Source organism: Salmo salar, chromosome 03 (assembly GCF_965601325.2).
Source record: "Salmo salar chromosome 03, fSalSal1, whole genome shotgun sequence".
Lineage (NCBI taxonomy): Eukaryota > Metazoa > Chordata > Actinopteri > Salmoniformes > Salmonidae > Salmo > Salmo salar.
This window is the reverse complement of record NC_138293.1, coordinates 98,011,942-98,032,500: the sequence shown is the minus strand read 5'-3', so window position 1 is coordinate 98,032,500 and position 20,559 is coordinate 98,011,942. Positions and strand designations below refer to the sequence as shown.

The following is a 20,559-nucleotide window of genomic DNA, read 5'->3' as shown; positions in this document are numbered from 1 at the left end:
GGCCTGATAGAGATTAGGGTGAAAACACACACACACACAGGGGAGGGAGGGGGAGGAGGGAGAGGAGAGGAGAGGAGAGGAGAGGAGAGGAGAGGAGAGGAGAGGAGAGGAGAGGAGAGGAGAGGAGAGGGAGAGGAGAGGAGAGGAGAGGAGAGGAGAGGAGAGGAGAGGAGAGGAGAGGAGAGGAGAGGAGAGGAGGATGATGAGAGGAGGATGAGAGGAGGATGAGAGGATGATGAGAGGAGGATGAGAGGAGAGGAGAGGAGAGGAGAGGAGGATGATGAGAGGAGGATGAGAGGAGGATGAGAGGATGATGAGAGGAGGATGAGAGGAGGGGAGAGGAGAGGTTCTTACCCTTGATGGCGAACACACCATAGCAGAAGTCTTTGAAGTTGATCCTGCCGTGAGCGTTGGGATCCAGGTACTTAGTCAACTTCTTCACCTGACAGAGACAAGTCAGATAACATTGTATTTATCACATGCTCCGAATACAACAGGTGTAGACTTTACCGTGAAATGCTTACTTACAAGCCGTTGTACAATGCAAAGTTGTAAGTATGAACAATTTGCTAAATAACTAAGGAACAAAGTTAAAGCGTTGGACTAGTAACCGAAAGGTTGCAAGATTGAATCCCTGAGCTGACAAGGTAAAACATCTGTCGTTCTGCCCCTGAACAAGGCAGTTAACCCACTGTTCCTAGGCTGTCATTGTAAATAAGAATTTGTTCTTAACTGACTTGCCTAGTTAAATAAAGGTAAAAATATATATTTTTAAACATAGAGAGAGATCAGAAAATTATTAACTCCAAAGTCTGAGTTGAGATTCAACTGCCAACCATTTAAAGTAGATTCACATGACATTTAAAGTAGCATCACGTGACATTTAAAGTAGATCCAAGTGACATTTAAAGTAGATCCAAGTGACATTTAAAGTAGGATCACGTGACATTTAAAGTAGGATCACGTGACATTTAAAGCAGCCCTCATGTCAGTAACATATCAGTAGTAGTAAAGGAATGAACAGTTCTGACTCTCCCATGGATTGATGTTTCAGCACTGTCTCAATGAACAGTTCTGACTCTCCCATGGATTGATGTTTCAGCACTGTCTCAATGAACAGTTCTGACTCTCCCATGGGTTGATGTTTCAGCACTGTCTCAATGAACAGTTCTGACTCTCCCATGGATTGATGTTTCAGCACTGTCTCAATGAACAGTTTGGCAGTGAACTAGCCATGAGCAGCATGCACTCGCAGTTACAAGCCTGCTAGAGTTAGCGGCAGGCAGACGAGCAATATCCACCGTCATAGTACAGATGAAGCCTGAGCTGGAATGTGAAGCTGACTGAAGCTGGTTAGCTGGTTAGCTGGCTAGCTGGCTAGCTGATTAGCTGGTTAGCTGGTTAGCTGTAGGAAAGCCTGAATAGATCTATCTTGCATGGTAGTATGCCCCCCAGGACAGAAGACATGATCTTCCAACAGCAGAGCAATGTAACAGGGCATAGCTAAGCACAGCCATAACTCACTCACACACACACACACACACACACACACACACACACACACACACACACACACACACACAGACACACAAATACACACACACACACAGACACACACACACACACACACACACACACACACACACAGACACACAGACACACACACAGACACACACACACACACACACACACACACACACACACACACACACACACACACACACACACACACACACACACACACACACACACACACACACACACACACACACTCTAACTATGTTGTTATATAGTGATACAGATACCAGCTGGTACTAATAACTGTGTTCATCTCTACTGTAGCTTTACTGCTCTCAGTAAGATGGTGATACTTGCATAAATGTGTTTTTTTCCCCCATTGCTCTCAGCAGATGTAAATGCCTGCGTCACTGTTCTAATCCTCCGTACAACAGAACTGGGTCTGGCTGTGACAGGAGGTGTTAACTTAAGGAACAGCTAAGATTCACCGGGGAGACAGGAGAGAGACTTAGGTGACAGAACACAGCTCTTTCTTCCCCTTCCTTAGTGTAGACAGGAGATCATCTGGAGAGATTTAGATGAGAGAACACTTTGTCTCCCTTACTTGGTGTAGGCAGGAGAGCATGTATTAAGGAAAGTCTAGGATCCACTGAGGACACAGGAGAGGATGTATTAAGGTAGTTGTAGTGATATATGTATATCTCCTACTAGTGTAGGGAGGAGATAGTGGTAGTGATAGATGTATATATCCTACTAGTGTAGGGAGGAGATAGTGGAGAGGTCATTCTAGTGAAAGAAGTCACCCTGGATCGAACAGAGGCCCATTATCAGCAACCATCACTACTGTCTTCCAATGGCACGTTGTGTTAGCTAATCCAAGTTTTTCATTTTAAAAGGCTAATTAATCATTAGAAAACCATTTTGCAATTATGCTAGCACAATTGGAAACTGTTGTGTTGATTAAAGAAGCAATAAAACTGGCCTTCTTTAGACTAGTTGAGTATCTGGAGCACCAGCATGTGTGGGTTCGATTACAGGCTCAAAATGGCCAAAAACAAAGCATTTTCTTCTGAAACTCGTCAGTCTATCCTTGTTCTGAGAAATGAAGGCTATTCCATGAGAGAAATTGCCAAGAAACTGAAGATCTCGTACAACACTGTGTTCTACTCCCTCCCACAGAACAGAGCAAACTGGCTCTAACCAGAATAGATAGAGGAGTGGGAGGCCCCGGTGCACAACTGAGAAAGATGACAGGTACATTAGTGTCTTGTTTGAGAAACAGATGCCTTACAAGTCCTCAACTGGCAGCTTCATTAAATAGTACCCGCAAAACACCAGTCTCAACGTCAACAGTGAACTCTGGGATGCTGTCCTTCTAGGCAGAGTTGCTCTGTCCAGTGTCTGTGTTCTTTTGCCCATCTGAATCTTTTCTTTTTATTGGCCAGTCTGAGATATGTCTTTTTCTTTGCAACTCTGCCTGTCATTGGCTGAGAAGGTAAGAGAGAACAGACTCAGGGTTGTCACAGTGACTGAGCTTCTGAGACGTGTCACTGAGTTCCTGTGTGGAATACTGGTGCGAGTAAGGATGCAAACAGGCATGCACACACACACACGCACACACGCACGCACGCACGCACGCACACACACACACACACACACAGTATAGAGTGTACGGTGTTAAGCTGAGGGTAGTGTAGGTCTTCAGCCTGACAGAGCTCTCTAGCCAGCTGAAGCATCACACAGTTACAATCTCTTCTCTAAACTGTTTAATATCAAAGGACACACACGCTGACACAAACACACACACACACACACACTGCCTATGTACTGTAAGAATCATGGTTACATAAGAGGTTTCAAATATTCACTGCTGGTCTCTTGCAGCTGACGATAACATGCTGAGGGCAACTTACAGGACAACACACACACACACACACACACACACACACACACACACACACACACACACACACACACACACACACACACACACACGCACTACACTACACTACACTACACTATACTACACTACACTACACTACACTAAACTAGTCTGGCCCACATGCATTACAACCTTGTCAAACAAGGACTACTGTAGTTATAGACTGGTCCTGGTTCATTACAACCCTGTCAAACAAGGACTACTGTAGTTATAGACTGGTCCTGGTTCATTACAACCCTGTCAAACAAGGACTACTGTAGTCATAGCCTGGTCCTGGTTCATTACAACCCTGTCAAACAAGGACTACTGTAGTCATAGCCTGGTCCTGGTTCATTACAACCCTGTCAAACAAGGACTACTGTAGTCATAGACTGGTCCTGGTGAATTACAACCCTGTCAAACAAGGACTACTGTAGTCATAGACTGGTCCTGGTTCATTACAACCCTGTCAAACAAGGACTACTGTAGTCATAGCCTGGTCCTGGTTCATTACAACCCTGTCAAACAAGGACTACTGTAGTCATAGCCTGGTCCTGGTTCATTACAACCCTGTCAAACAAGGACTACTGTAGTCATAGCCTGGTCCTGGTACATTACAACCCTGTCAAACAAGGACTACTGTAGTCATAGCCTGGTCCTGGTTCATTACAACCCTGTCAAACAAGGACTACTGTAGTCATAGCCTGGTCCTGGTGAATTACAACCCTGTCAAACAAGGACTACTGTAGTCATAGCCTGGTCCTGGTTCATTACAACCCTGTCAAACAAGGACTACTGTAGTCATAGCCTGGCCCTGGTTCATTACAACCCTGTCAAACAAGGACTACTGTAGTCATAGCCTGGTCCTGGTTCATTACAACCCTGTCAAACAAGGACTACTGTAGTCACAGCCTGGTCCTGGTACATTACAACCCTGTCAAACAAGGACTACTGTAGTCATAGCCTGGTCCTGGTTCATTACAACCCTGTCAAACAAGGACTACTGTAGTCATAGCCTGGTCCTGGTGAATTACAACCCTGTCAAACAAGGACTACTGTAGTCATAGCCTGGTCCTGGTGAATTACAACCCTGTCAAACAAGGACTACTGTAGTCATAGCCTGGTCCTGGTGAATTACAACCCTGTCAAACAAGGACTACTGTAGTCATAGCCTGGTCCTGGTGAATTACAACCCTGTCAAACAAGGACTACTGTAGTCATAGCCTGGTCCTGGTGAATTACAACCCTGTCAAACAAGGACTACTGTAGTCATAGCCTGGTCCTGGTACATTACAACCCTGTCAAACAAGGACTACTGTAGTCATAGCCTGGTCCTGGTGAATTACAACCCTGTCAAACAAGGACTACTGTAGTCATAGCCTGGTCCTGGTTCATTACAACCCTGTCAAACAAGGACTACTGTAGTCATAGCCTGGTCCTGGTTCATTACAACCCTGTCAAACAAGGACTACTGTAGTCATAGCCTGGCCCTGGTTCATTACAACCCTGTCAAACAAGGACTACTGTAGTCATAGCCTGGTCCTGGTTCATTACAACCCTGTCAAACAAGGACTACTGTAGTCATAGACTGGTCCTGGTACATTACAACCCTGTCAAACAAGGACTACTGTAGTCATAGCCCGGCCCTGGTTCATTACAACCCTGTCAAACAAGGACTACTGTAGTCATAGCCTGGTCCTGGTGAATTACAACCCGGTCAAACAAGGACTACTGTAGTCATAGCCCGGTCCTGGTGAATTACAACCCTGTCAAACAAGGACTACTGTAGTCATAGCCTGGTCCTGGTTCATTACAACCCTGTCAAACAAGGACTACTGTAGTCATAGCCTGGTCCTGGTGAATTACAACCCTGTCAAACAAGGACTACTGTAGTCATAGCCCGGTCCTGGTGAATTACAACCCTGTCAAACAAGGACTACTGTAGTCATAGCCTGGTCCTGGTTCATTACAACCCTGTCAAACAAGGACTACTGTAGTCATAGCCTGGTCCTGGTGAATTACAACCCTGTCAAACAAGGACTACTGTAGTCATAGCCTGGTCCTGGTGAATTACAACCCTGTCAAACAAGGACTACTGTAGTCATAGCCTGGTCCTGGTTCATTACAACCCTGTCAAACAAGGACTACTGTAGTCATAGCCTGGTCCTGGTGAATTACAACCCTGTCAAACAAGGACTACTGTAGTCATAGCCTGGTCCTGGTGAATTACAACCCTGTCAAACAAGGACTACTGTAGTCATAGCCTGGTCCTGGTACATTACAACCCTGTCAAACAAGGACTACTGTAGTCATAGCCTGGTCCTGGTGAATTACAACCCTGTCAAACAAGGACTACTGTAGTCATAGCCTGGTCCTGGTACATTACAACCCTGTCAAACAAGGACTACTGTAGTCATAGCCTGGTCCTGGTACATTACAACCCTGTCAAACAAGGACTACTGTAGTCATAGCCTGGTCCTGGTTCATTACAACCCTGTCAAACAAGGACTACTGTAGTTATAGACTGGTCCTGGTTCATTACAACCCTGTCAAACAAGGACTACTGTAGTCATAGCCTGGTCCTGGTTCATTACAACCCTGTCAAACAAGGACTACTGTAGTCATAGCCTGGTCCTGGTGAATTACAACCCTGTCAAACAAGGACTACTGTAGTCATAGCCTGGTCCTGGTGAATTACAACCCTGCCAAACAAGGACTACTGTAGTCATAGCCTGGTCCTGGTTCATTACAACCCTGTCAAACAAGGACTACTGTAGTCATAGCCTGGTCCTGGTGAATTACAACCCTGTCAAACAAGGACTACTGTAGTCATAGCCTGGTCCTGGTGAATTACAACCCTGTCAAACAAGGACTACTGTAGTCATAGCCTGGTCCTGGTACATTACAACCCTGTCAAACAAGGACTACTGTAGTCATAGCCTGGTCCTGGTGAATTACAACCCTGTCAAACAAGGACTACTGTAGTCATAGCCTGGTCCTGGTTCATTACAACCCTGTCAAACAAGGACTACTGTAGTCATAGCCTGGTCCTGGTTCATTACAACCCTGTCAAACAAGGACTACTGTAGTCATAGCCTGGTCCTGGTTCATTACAACCCTGTCAAACAAGGACTACTGTAGTCATAGCCTGGTCCTGGTACATTACAACCCTGTCAAACAAGGACTACTGTAGTCATAGCCTGGTCCTGGTGAATTACAACCCTGTCAAACAAGGACTACTGTAGTCATAGCCTGGTCCTGGTACATTACAACCCTGTCAAACAAGGACTACTGTAGTCATAGCCTGGTCCTGGTGAATTACAACCCTGTCAAACAAGGACTACTGTAGTCATAGCCTGGTCCTGGTTCATTACAACCCTGTCAAACAAGGACTACTGTAGTCATAGCCTGGTCCTGGTTCATTACAACCCTGTCAAACAAGGACTACTGTAGTCATAGCCTGGCCCTGGTTCATTACAACCCTGTCAAACAAGGACTACTGTAGTCATAGCCTGGTCCTGGTTCATTACAACCCTGTCAAACAAGGACTACTGTAGTCATAGACTGGTCCTGGTACATTACAACCCTGTCAAACAAGGACTACTGTAGTCATAGCCCGGCCCTGGTTCATTACAACCCTGTCAAACAAGGACTACTGTAGTCATAGCCTGGTCCTGGTGAATTACAACCCGGTCAAACAAGGACTACTGTAGTCATAGCCCGGTCCTGGTGAATTACAACCCTGTCAAACAAGGACTACTGTAGTCATAGCCTGGTCCTGGTTCATTACAACCCTGTCAAACAAGGACTACTGTAGTCATAGCCTGGTCCTGGTGAATTACAACCCTGTCAAACAAGGACTACTGTAGTCATAGCCTGGTCCTGGTGAATTACAACCCTGTCAAACAAGGACTACTGTAGTCATAGCCTGGTCCTGGTTCATTACAACCCTGTCAAACAAGGACTACTGTAGTCATAGCCTGGTCCTGGTGAATTACAACCCTGTCAAACAAGGACTACTGTAGTCATAGCCTGGTCCTGGTGAATTACAACCCTGTCAAACAAGGACTACTGTAGTCATAGCCTGGTCCTGGTACATTACAACCCTGTCAAACAAGGACTACTGTAGTCATAGCCTGGTCCTGGTGAATTACAACCCTGTCAAACAAGGACTACTGTAGTCATAGCCTGGTCCTGGTACATTACAACCCTGTCAAACAAGGACTACTGTAGTCATAGCCTGGTCCTGGTACATTACAACCCTGTCAAACAAGGACTACTGTAGTCATAGCCTGGTCCTGGTTCATTACAACCCTGTCAAACAAGGACTACTGTAGTTATAGACTGGTCCTGGTTCATTACAACCCTGTCAAACAAGGACTACTGTAGTCATAGCCTGGTCCTGGTTCATTACAACCCTGTCAAACAAGGACTACTGTAGTCATAGCCTGGTCCTGGTGAATTACAACCCTGTCAAACAAGGACTACTGTAGTCATAGCCTGGTCCTGGTGAATTACAACCCTGCCAAACAAGGACTACTGTAGTCATAGCCTGGTCCTGGTTCATTACAACCCTGTCAAACAAGGACTACTGTAGTCATAGCCTGGTCCTGGTGAATTACAACCCTGTCAAACAAGGACTACTGTAGTCATAGCCTGGTCCTGGTGAATTACAACCCTGTCAAACAAGGACTACTGTAGTCATAGCCTGGTCCTGGTACATTACAACCCTGTCAAACAAGGACTACTGTAGTCATAGCCTGGTCCTGGTGAATTACAACCCTGTCAAACAAGGACTACTGTAGTCATAGCCTGGTCCTGGTTCATTACAACCCTGTCAAACAAGGACTACTGTAGTCATAGCCTGGTCCTGGTTCATTACAACCCTGTCAAACAAGGACTACTGTAGTCATAGCCTGGTCCTGGTTCATTACAACCCTGTCAAACAAGGACTACTGTAGTCATAGCCTGGTCCTGGTACATTACAACCCTGTCAAACAAGGACTACTGTAGTCATAGCCTGGTCCTGGTGAATTACAACCCTGTCAAACAAGGACTACTGTAGTCATAGCCTGGTCCTGGTGAATTACAACCCTGTCAAACAAGGACTACTGTAGTCATAGCCTGGTCCTGGTGAATTACAACCCTGTCAAACAAGGACTACTGTAGTCATAGCCTGGTCCTGGTTCATTACAACCCTGTCAAACAAGGACTACTGTAGTCATAGCCTGGTCCTGGTGAATTACAACCCTGTCAAACAAGGACTACTGTAGTCATAGCCTGGTCCTGGTTCATTACAACCCTGTCAAACAAGGACTACTGTAGTCATAGCCTGGTCCTGGTTCATTACAACCCTGTCAAACAAGGACTACTGTAGTCATAGCCTGGTCCTGGTACATTACAACCCTGTCAAACAAGGACTACTGTAGTCATAGCCTGGTCCTGGTGAATTACAACCCTGTCAAACAAGGACTACTGTAGTCATAGCCTGGTCCTGGTGAATTACAACCCTGTCAAACAAGGACTACTGTAGTCATAGCCTGGTCCTGGTGAATTACAACCCTGTCAAACAAGGACTACTGTAGTCATAGCCTGGTCCTGGTTCATTACAACCCTGTCAAACAAGGACTACTGTAGTCATAGCCTGGTCCTGGTGAATTACAACCCTGTCAAACAAGGACTACTGTAGTCATAGCCTGGTCCTGGTGAATTACAACCCTGTCAAACAAGGACTACTGTAGTCATAGCCTGGTCCTGGTTCATTACAACCCTGTCAAACAAGGACTACTGTAGTCATAGCCTGGTCCTGGTGAATTACAACCCTGTCAAACAAGGACTACTGTAGTCATAGCCTGGTCCTGGTTCATTACAACCCTGTCAAACAAGGACTACTGTAGTCATAGCCTGGTCCTGGTTCATTACAACCCTGTCAAACAAGGACTACTGTAGTCATAGCCTGGTCCTGGTGAATTACAACCCTGTCAAACAAGGACTACTGTAGTCATAGCCTGGTCCTGGTTCATTACAACCCTGTCAAACAAGGACTACTGTAGTCATAGCCTGGTCCTGGTACATTACAACCCTGTCAAACAAGGACTACTGTAGTCATAGCCTGGTCCTGGTTCATTACAACCCTGTCAAACAAGGACTACTGTAGTCATAGCCTGGTCCTGGTGAATTACAACCCTGTCAAACAAGGACTACTGTAGTCATAGCCTGGTCCTGGTTCATTACAACCCTGTCAAACAAGGACTACTGTAGTCATAGCCTGGTCCTGGTTCATTACAACCCTGTCAAACAAGGACTACTGTAGTCATAGCCTGGTCCTGGTGAATTACAACCCTGCCAAACAAGGACTACTGTAGTCATAGCCTGGTCCTGGTGAATTACAACCCTGCCAAACAAGGACTACTGTAGTCATAGCCTGGTCCTGGTGAATTACAACCCTGCCAAACAAGGACTACTGTAGTCATAGCCTGGTCCTGGTGAATTACAACCCTGCCAAACAAGGACTACTGTAGTCATAGCCTGGTCCTGGTTCATTACAACCCTGTCAAACAAGGACTACTGTAGTCATAGCCTGGTCCTGGTGAATTACAACCCTGTCAAACAAGGACTACTGTAGTCATAGCCTGGTCCTGGTGAATTACAACCCTGTCAAACAAGGACTACTGTAGTCATAGCCTGGTCCTGGTTCATTACAACCCTGTCAAACAAGGACTACTGTAGTCATAGCCTGGTCCTTGTACATTACAACCCTGTCAAACAAGGACTACTGTAGTCATAGCCTGGTCCTGGTTCATTACAACCCTGTCAAACAAGGACTACTGTAGTCATAGCCTGGTCCTGGTTCATTACAACCCTGTCAAACAAGGACTACTGTAGTCATAGCCTGGTCCTGGTACATTACAACCCTGTCAAACAAGGACTACTGTAGTCATAGCCTGGTCCTGGTACATTACAACCCTGTCAAACAAGGACTACTGTAGTCATAGCCTGGTCCTGGTACATTACAACCCTGTCAAACAAGGACTACTGTAGTCATAGCCTGGTCCTGGTTCATTACAACCCTGTCAAACAAGGACTACTGTAGTCATAGCCTGGTCCTGGTTCATTACAACCCTGTCAAACAAGGACTACTGTAGTCATAGCCTGGTCCTGGTTCATTACAACCCTGTCAAACAAGGACTACTGTAGTCATAGCCTGGTCCTGGTACATTACAACCCTGTCAAACAAGGACTACTGTAGTCATAGCCTGGTCCTGGTACATTACAACCCTGTCAAACAAGGACTACTGTAGTCATAGCCTGGTCCTGGTTCATTACAACCCTAAACAACTATGGAAATACAGCTGTGTCCTTCCAGTAGAAGAGCTCCTGAACAATACTAATCGACTCTCAGTAGGTATTACTGTTGTTATTAATTGTTATCTAGTGAATGAAAGGGACCCAAATGGCACCCTATTCCCTATATAGTGCACTACTTTAGACCAGTTCATATATTGTGCTGTAGTGCACTATTTTGCGAATAGGGTGCCATTTGGGACACAACATGTCATGGAACCCTATTCCACTAAACTATGAGAGAACAGAGAGAAAACAGAGAGAGAACACAGAGACAACAGAGAACATGATGCACCAAAGAGAGATTAATTTTACCCACAATGCTTTGGGCTGTGTGATCTCCTAGGCTACCAGGAGGAGAGCCCAGAGAGGGAGGCAGAGGAAGTGAAGAGCGAGAGAAAGAAAGAGAGAGAGCGAGAGAGAGAGAGAGAGAGAGAGAGGGGGGGGGGGGGGAGTTCCTATAGGGCACATGCACACACACGTGTTATTGGCGATACAGTGTGTCTGTGAAGAACATTTCCAGGCTTTTCACTGTGACACGCTGAGAACATGCCAACGATTACAGAGAAGAAGGAAAGGAGAGGAGAGGAGGAGGAGTGGAGTGGAGTGGAGTGGAGAGGAGTGGAGTGGAGTGGAGTGGAGTGGAGTGGAGTGGAGTGGAGTGGAGTGGAGAGGAGTGGAGAGGAGAGGAGAGGAGAGGAGAGGAGAGGAGAGGAGAGGAGAGGAGAGGAGAGGAGAGGAGAGGAGAGGAGAGGAGAGGAGGAGTGGAGAGGAGAGGAGTGTAGGGGGTAGGAGAGGAGAGGAGGAAAGAGGAGGGAGGACCAAAGTGGAGGGTCATGCGAGTTTGTATGTTGCTGAGAGAATAGTCATCACCAACTCTCTCTCTCTCTCTCTCTCTCTCTCTCTCTCCCTGTGTGAGAGGGAGTCATAGCTTGTTGATAGAAGCCTGATTCATCATCACACACCTTCTGCCTTCATAGCATTCTGTTATGTTCTCTCCTCACTACTGACCCTTCATAGCATTCTGTCATGTTCTCTCCTCACTACTGACCCTTCATAGCATTCTGTCATGTTCTCTCCTCACTACTGATTCCTCATAGCATTCTGTCATGTTCTCTCCTCACCACTGACCCTTCATAGCATTCTGTCATGTTCCCTCCTCACTACTGACCCTTCATAGCATTCTGTCATGTTCTCTCCTCACTACTGACCCTTCATAGCATTCTGTCATGTTCTCTCCTCACCACTGACCCTTCATAGCATTGTCATGTTCTCTCCTCACTACTGATCCCTCATAGCATTCTGTCATGTTCTCTCCTCACTACTGATCCCTCATAGCATTCTGTCATGTTCTCTCCTCACTACTGACCCTTCATAGCATTCTGTCATGTTCTCTCCTCACTACTGATCCCTCATAGCATTCTGTCATGTTCTCTCCTCACTACTGACCCTTCATAGCATTCTGTCATGTTCTCTCCTCACTACTGACCCTTCATAGCATTCTGTCATGTTCTCTCCTCACTACTGATCCTTCATAGCATTCTGTCATGTTCTCTCCTCACTACTGACCCTTCATAGCATTCTGTCATGTTCTCTCCTCACTACTGACCCTTCATAGCATTCTGTCATGTTCTCTCCTCACTACTGACCCTTCATAGCATTCTGTCATGTTCTCTCCTCACTACTGACCCTTCATAGCATTCTGTCATGTTCTCTCCTCACTACTGACCCTTCATAGCATTCTGTTATGTTCTCTCCTCACTACTGACCCTTCATAGCATTCTGTCATGTTCTCTCCTCACTACTGACCCTTCATAGCATTCTGTCATGTTCTCTCCTCACTACTGACCCTTCATAGCATTCTGTCATGTTCTCTCCTCACTACTGACCCTTCATAGCATTCTGTCATGTTCTCTCCTCACTACTGACCCTTCATAGCATTCTGTCATGTTCTCTCCTCACCACTGACACTTCATACCATTCTGTTATGTTCTCTCCTCACTACTGACCCTTCATAGCATTCTGTCATATTCTCTCCTCACTACTGATCCCTCATAGCATTCTGTCATGTTCTCTCCTCACTACTGACCCTTCATAGCATTCTGTCATGTTCTCTCCTCACAACTGACCCTTCATAGCATTCTGTCATGTTCTCTCCTCACTACTGACCCTTCATAGCATTCTGTCATGTTCTCTCCTCACTACTGATTCCTCATAGCATTCTGTCATGTTCTCTCCTCACCACTGACCCTTCATAGCATTCTGTCATGTTCTCTCCTCACTACTGACCCTTCATAGCATTCTGTCATGTTCTCTCCTCACTACTGACCCTTCATAGCATTCTGTCATGTTCTCTCCTCACCACTGACCCTTCATAGCATTCTGTCATGTTCTCTCCTCACCACTGACCCTTCATAGCATTCTGTCATGTTCTCTCCTCACTGCTGACCCTTCATAGCATTCTGTCATGTTCTCTCCTCACTACTGATCCCTCATAGCATTCTGTCATGTTCTCTCCTCACTACTGATCCCTCATAGCATTGTCATGTTCTCTCCTCACTGCTGACCGTTCATAGCATTCTGTCATGTTCTCTCCTCACTACTGATCCCTCATAGCATTCTGTCATGTTCTCTCCTCACCTCTGACCCTTCATAGCATTCTGTCATGTTCTCTCCTCACTACTGACCCTTCATAACATTATGTCATGTTCTCTCCTCACTACTGACCCTTCATAGCATTCTGTCATGTTCTCTCCTCACCATTGACCCTTCATAGCATTCCGTCATGTTCTCTCCTCACTACTGATCCCTCATAGCATTGTCATGTTCTCTCCTCACCTCTGACCCTTCATAGCATTCTGTAATGTTCTCTCCTCACCTCTGACCCTTCATAGCATTATGTCATGTTCTCTCCTCACCTCTGACCGTTCATAGCATTCTGTCATGTTCTCTCCTCACCTCTGACCCTTCATAGCATTATGTCATGTTCTCTCCTCACTACTGACCCTTCATAGCATTCTGTCATGTTCTCTCCTCACTACTGACCCTTCATAGCATTCTGTCATGTTCTCTCCTCACTACTGACCCTTCATAGCATTCTGTTATGTTCTCTCCTCACTACTGACCCTTCATAGCATTCTGTCATGTTCTCTCCTCACTACTGATCCTTCATGCATTCTGTCATGTTCTCTCCTCACTACTGATCCCTCATAGCATTCTGTCATGTTCTCTCCTCACCTCTGACCCTTCATAGCATTCTGTCATGTTCTCTCCTCACTACTGACCCTTCATAGCATTATGTCATGTTCTCTCCTCACTACTGACCCTTCATAGCATTCTGTCATGTTCTCTCCTCACCATTGACCCTTCACAGCATTCCGTCATGTTCTCTCCTCACTACTGATCCCTCATAGCATTGTCATGTTCTCTCCTCACCTCTGACCCTTCATAGCATTCTGTCATGTTCTCTCCTCACCTCTGACCGTTCATAGCATTCTGTCATGTTCTCTCCTCACCTCTGACCCTTCATAGCATTATGTCATGTTCTCTCCTCACTACTGACCCTTCATAGCATTCTGTCATGTTCTCTCCTCACTACTGACCCTTCATAGCATTCTGTCATGTTCTCTCCTCACTACTGACCCTTCATAGCATTCTGTTATGTTCTCTCCTCACTACTGACCCTTCATAGCATTCTGTCATGTTCTCTCCTCACTACTGATCCTTCATAGCATTCTGTCATGTTCTCTCCTCACTACTGATCCCTCATAGCATTCTGTCATGTTCTCTCCTCACCTCTGACCCTTCATAGCATTCTGTCATGTTCTCTCCTCACTACTGATCCCTCATAGCATTCTGTCATGTTCTCTCCTCACTACTGACCCTTCATAGCATTCTGTCATGTTCTCTCCTCACTACTGATCCCTCATAGCATTCTGTCATGTTCTCTCCTCACTACTGACCCTTCATAGCATTCTGTCATGTTCTCTCCTCACTACTGATCCCTCATAGCATTCTGTCATGTTCTCTCCTCACTACTGACCCTTCATAGCATTCTGTCATGTTCTCTCCTCACTACTGACCCTTCATAGCATTCTGTCATGTTCTCTCCTCACTACTGATCCTTCATAGCATTCTGTCATGTTCTCTCCTCACTACTGACCCTTCATAGCATTCTGTCATGTTCTCTCCTCACTACTGACCCTTCATAGCATTCTGTCATGTTCTCTCCTCACTACTGACCCTTCATAGCATTCTGTCATGTTCTCTCCTCACTACTGACCCTTCATAGCATTCTGTCATGTTCTCTCCTCACTACTGACCCTTCATAGCATTCTGTTATGTTCTCTCCTCACTACTGACCCTTCATAGCATTCTGTCATGTTCTCTCCTCACTACTGACCCTTCATAGCATTCTGTCATGTTCTCTCCTCACTACTGACCCTTCATAGCATTCTGTCATGTTCTCTCCTCACTACTGACCCTTCATAGCATTCTGTCATGTTCTCTCCTAACTACTGACCCTTCATAGCATTCTGTCATGTTCTCTCCTCACCACTGACACTTCATACCATTCTGTTATGTTCTCTCCTCACTACTGACCCTTCATAGCATTCTGTCATATTCTCTCCTCACTACTGATCCCTCATAGCATTCTGTCATGTTCTCTCCTCACTACTGACCCTTCATAGCATTCTGTCATGTTCTCTCCTCACAACTGACCCTTCATAGCATTCTGTCATGTTCTCTCCTCACTACTGACCCTTCATAGCATTCTGTCATGTTCTCTCCTCACTACTGATTCCTCATAGCATTCTGTCATGTTCTCTCCTCACTACTGACCCTTCATAGCATTCTGTCATGTTCTCTCCTCACTACTGATCCCTCATAGCATTCTGTCATGTTCTCTCCTCACTACTGACCCTTCATAGCATTCTGTCATGTTCTCTCCTCACTACTGATCCCTCATAGCATTCTGTCATGTTCTCTCCTCACTACTGACCCTTCATAGCATTCTGTCATGTTCTCTCCTCACTACTGACCCTTCATAGCATTCTGTCATGTTCTCTCCTCACTACTGACCCTTCATAGCATTCTGTCATGTTCTCTCCTCATTACTGACCCTTCATAGCATTCTGTCATGTTCTCTCCTCACTACTGACCCTTCATAGCATTCTGTCATGTTCTCTCCTCACTACTGACCCTTCATAGCATTCTGTCATGTTCTCTCCTCACTACTGACCCTTCATAGCATTCTGTCATGTTCTCTCCTCACCACTGACCCTTCATAGCATTCTGTCATGTTCTCTCCTCACCACTGACCCTTCATAGCATTCTGTCATGTTCTCTCCTCACCACTGACCCTTCATAGCATTCTGTCATGTTCTCTCCTCACTGCTGACCCTTCATAGCATTCTGTCATGTTCTCTCCTCACTACTGATCCCTCATAGCATTCTGTCATGTTCTCTCCTCACTACTGATCCCTCATAGCATTGTCATGTTCTCTCCTCACTACTGACCCTTCATAGCATTCTGTCATGTTCTCTCCTCACTACTGATCCCTCATAGCATTCTGTCATGTTCTCTCCTCACCTCTGACCCTTCATAGCATTCTGTCATGTTCTCTCCTCACTACTGACCCTTCATAGCATTATGTCATGTTCTCTCCTCACTACTGACCCTTCATAGCATTCTGTCATGTTCTCTCCTCACCATTGACCCTTCATAGCATTCCGTCATGTTCTCTCCTCACTACTGATCCCTCATAGCATTGTGATGTTCTCTCCTCACCTCTGACCCTTCATAGCATTCTGTCATGTTCTCTCCTCACCTCTGACCCTTCATAGCATTATGTCATGTTCTCTCCTCACCTCTGACCGTTCATAGCATTCTGTCATGTTCTCTCCTCACCTCTGACCCTTCATAGCATTATGTCATGTTCTCTCCTCACTACTGACCCTTCATAGCATTCTGTCATGTTCTCTCCTCACTACTGACCCTTCATAGCATTCTGTCATGTTCTCTCCTCACTACTGACCCTTCATAGCATTCTGTTATGTTCTCTCCTCACTACTGACCCTTCATAGCATTCTGTCATGTTCTCTCCTCACTACTGATCCTTCATGCATTCTGTCATGTTCTCTCCTCACTACTGATCCCTCATAGCATTCTGTCATGTTCTCTCCTCACCTCTGACCCTTCATAGCATTCTGTCATGTTCTCTCCTCACTACTGACCCTTCATAGCATTATGTCATGTTCTCTCCTCACTACTGACCCTTCATAGCATTCTGTCATGTTCTCTCCTCACCATTGACCCTTCATAGCATTCCGTCATGTTCTCTCCTCACTACTGATCCCTCATAGCATTGTCATGTTCTCTCCTCACCTCTGACCCTTCATAGCATTCTGTCATGTTCTCTCCTCACCTCTGACCCTTCATAGCATTATGTCATGTTCTCTCCTCACCTCTGACCGTTCATAGCATTCTGTCATGTTCTCTCCTCACCTCTGACCCTTCATAGCATTATGTCATGTTCTCTCCTCACTACTGACCCTTCATAGCATTCTGTCATGTTCTCTCCTCACTACTGACCCTTCATAGCATTCTGTCATGTTCTCTCCTCACTACTGACCCTTCATAGCATTCTGTTATGTTCTCTCCTCACTACTGACCCTTCATAGCATTCTGTCATGTTCTCTCCTCACTACTGATCCTTCATAGCATTCTGTCATGTTCTCTCCTCACTACTGATCCCTCATAGCATTCTGTCATGTTCTCTCCTCACCTCTGACCCTTCATAGCATTCTGTCATGTTCTCTCCTCACTACTGATCCCTCATAGCATTGTCATGTTCTCTCCTCACTACTGATCCCTCATAGCATTCTGTCATGTTCTCTCCTCACTACTGATCCCTCATAGCATTCTGTCATGTTCTCTCCTCACTACTGACCCTTCATAGCATTCTGTCATGTTCTCTCCTCACTACTGACCCTTCATAGCATTCTGTCATGTTCTCTCCTCACTACTGATCCCTCATAGCATTCTGTCATGTTCTCTCCTCACTACTGACCCTTCATAGCATTCTGTCATGTTCTCTCCTCACTACTGACCCTTCATAGCATTCTGTCATGTTCTCTCCTCACTACTGATCCCTCATAGCATTCTGTCATGTTCTCTCCTCACTACTGACCCTTCATAGCATTCTGTCATGTTCTCTCCTCACTACTGACCCTTCATAGCATTCTGTCATGTTCTCTCCTCACTACTGACCCTTCATAGCATTCTGTCATGTTCTCTCCTCACTACTGACCCTTCATAGCATTCTGTCATGTTCTCTCCTCACTACTGACCCTTCATAGCATTCTGTTATGTTCTCTCCTCACTACTGACCCTTCATAGCATTCTGTCATGTTCTCTCCTCACTACTGACCCTTCATAGCAGTCTGTCATGTTCTCTCCTCACTACTGACCCTTCATAGCATTCTGTCATGTTCTCTCCTCACTACTGACCCTTCATAGCATTCTGTCATGTTCTCTCCTCACTACTGACCCTTCATAGCATTCTGTCATGTTCTCTCCTCACTACTGACCCTTCATAGCATTCTGTCATGTTCTCTCCTCACCACTGACCCTTCATAGCATTCTGTCATGTTCTCTCCTCACTACTGATCCCTCATAGCATTCTGTCATGTTCTCTCCTCACTACTGATCCCTCATAGCATTCTGTCATGTTCTCTCCTCACCTCTGACCCTTCATAGCATTCTGTCATGTTCTCTCCTCACTACTGACCCTTCATAGCATTATGTCATGTTCTCTCCTCACTACTGACCCTTCATAGCATTCTGTCATGTTCTCTCCTCACCATTGACCCTTCATAGCATTCCGTCATGTTCTCTCCTCACTACTGATCCCTCATAGCATTGTGATGTTCTCTCCTCACCTCTGACCCTTCATAGCATTCTGTCATGTTCTCTCCTCACCTCTGACCCTTCATAGCATTATGTCATGTTCTCTCCTCACCTCTGACCGTTCATAGCATTCTGTCATGTTCTCTCCTCACCTCTGACCCTTCATAGCATTATGTCATGTTCTCTCCTCACTACTGACCCTTCATAGCATTCTGTCATGTTCTCTCCTCACTACTGACCCTTCATAGCATTCTGTCATGTTCTCTCCTCACTACTGACCCTTCATAGCATTCTGTTATGTTCTCTCCTCACTACTGACCCTTCATAGCATTCTGTCATGTTCTCTCCTCACTACTGATCCTTCATGCATTCTGTCATGTTCTCTCCTCACTACTGATCCCTCATAGCATTCTGTCATGTTCTCTCCTCACCTCTGACCCTTCATAGCATTCTGTCATGTTCTCTCCTCACTACTGACCCTTCATAGCATTATGTCATGTTCTCTCCTCACTACTGACCCTTCATAGCATTCTGTCATGTTCTCTCCTCACCATTGACCCTTCATAGCATTCCGTCATGTTCTCTCCTCACTACTGATCCCTCATAGCATTGTCATGTTCTCTCCTCACCTCTGACCCTTCATAGCATTCTGTCATGTTCTCTCCTCACCTCTGACCCTTCATAGCATTATGTCATGTTCTCTCCTCACCTCTGACCGTTCATAGCATTCTGTCATGTTCTCTCCTCACCTCTGACCCTTCATAGCATTATGTCATGTTCTCTCCTCACTACTGACCCTTCATAGCATTCTGTCATGTTCTCTCCTCACTACTGACCCTTCATAGCATTCTGTCATGTTCTCTCCTCACTACTGACCCTTCATAGCATTCTGTTATGTTCTCTCCTCACTACTGACCCTTCATAGCATTCTGTCATGTTCTCTCCTCACTACTGATCCTTCATAGCATTCTGTCATGTTCTCTCCTCACTACTGATCCCTCATAGCATTCTGTCATGTTCTCTCCTCACCTCTGACCCTTCATAGCATTCTGTCATGTTCTCTCCTCACTACTGATCCCTCATAGCATTGTCATGTTCTCTCCTCACTACTGATCCCTCATAGCATTCTGTCATGTTCTCTCCTCACTACTGATCCCTCATAGCATTCTGTCATGTTCTCTCCTCACTACTGACCCTTCATAGCATTCTGTCATGTTCTCTCCTCACTACTGACCCTTCATAGCATTCTGTCATGTTCTCTCCTCACTACTGATCCCTCATAGCATTCTGTCATGTTCTCTCCTCACTACTGACCCTTCATAGCATTCTGTCATGTTCTCTCCTCACTACTGACCCTTCATAGCATTCTGTCATGTTCTCTCCTCACTACTGATCCCTCATAGCATTCTGTCATGTTCTCTCCTCACTACTGACCCTTCATAGCATTCTGTCATGTTCTCTCCTCACTACTGACCCTTCATAGCATTCTGTCATGTTCTCTCCTCACTACTGACCCTTCATAGCATTCTGTCATGTTCTCTCCTCACTACTGACCCTTCATAGCATTCTGTCATGTTCTCTCCTCACTACTGACCCTTCATAGCATTCTGTTATGTTCTCTCCTCACTACTGACCCTTCATAGCATTCTGTCATGTTCTCTCCTCACTACTGACCCTTCATAGCAGTCTGTCATGTTCTCTCCTCACTACTGACCCTTCATAGCATTCTGTCATGTTCTCTCCTCACTACTGACCCTTCATAGCATTCTGTCATGTTCTCTCCTCACTACTGACCCTTCATAGCATTCTGTCATGTTCTCTCCTCACTACTGACCCTTCATAGCATTCTGTCATGTTCTCTCCT

General features: G+C 45.6%; 1 protein-coding gene across 2 annotated transcripts in view; it reads right to left on the bottom strand.

The window, feature by feature from the left end:
- The window catches only part of LOC123724056 (rab11 family-interacting protein 4A), a 117,332-nt gene that overhangs the window by 62,486 nt on the left and 34,287 nt on the right, over positions 1-20,559 (bottom strand). For both annotated transcript variants that reach the window (XR_014391739.1, XM_045715863.2), the window contains exon 2: positions 355-442. Coding sequence is in view for 1 of the 2 variants with exons in the window: in XM_045715863.2 (XP_045571819.1) it covers positions 355-442 (88 nt within the window). In the remaining variant the exon portion in view is untranslated. The remainder of the gene's footprint in view (positions 1-354; positions 443-20,559) is intronic.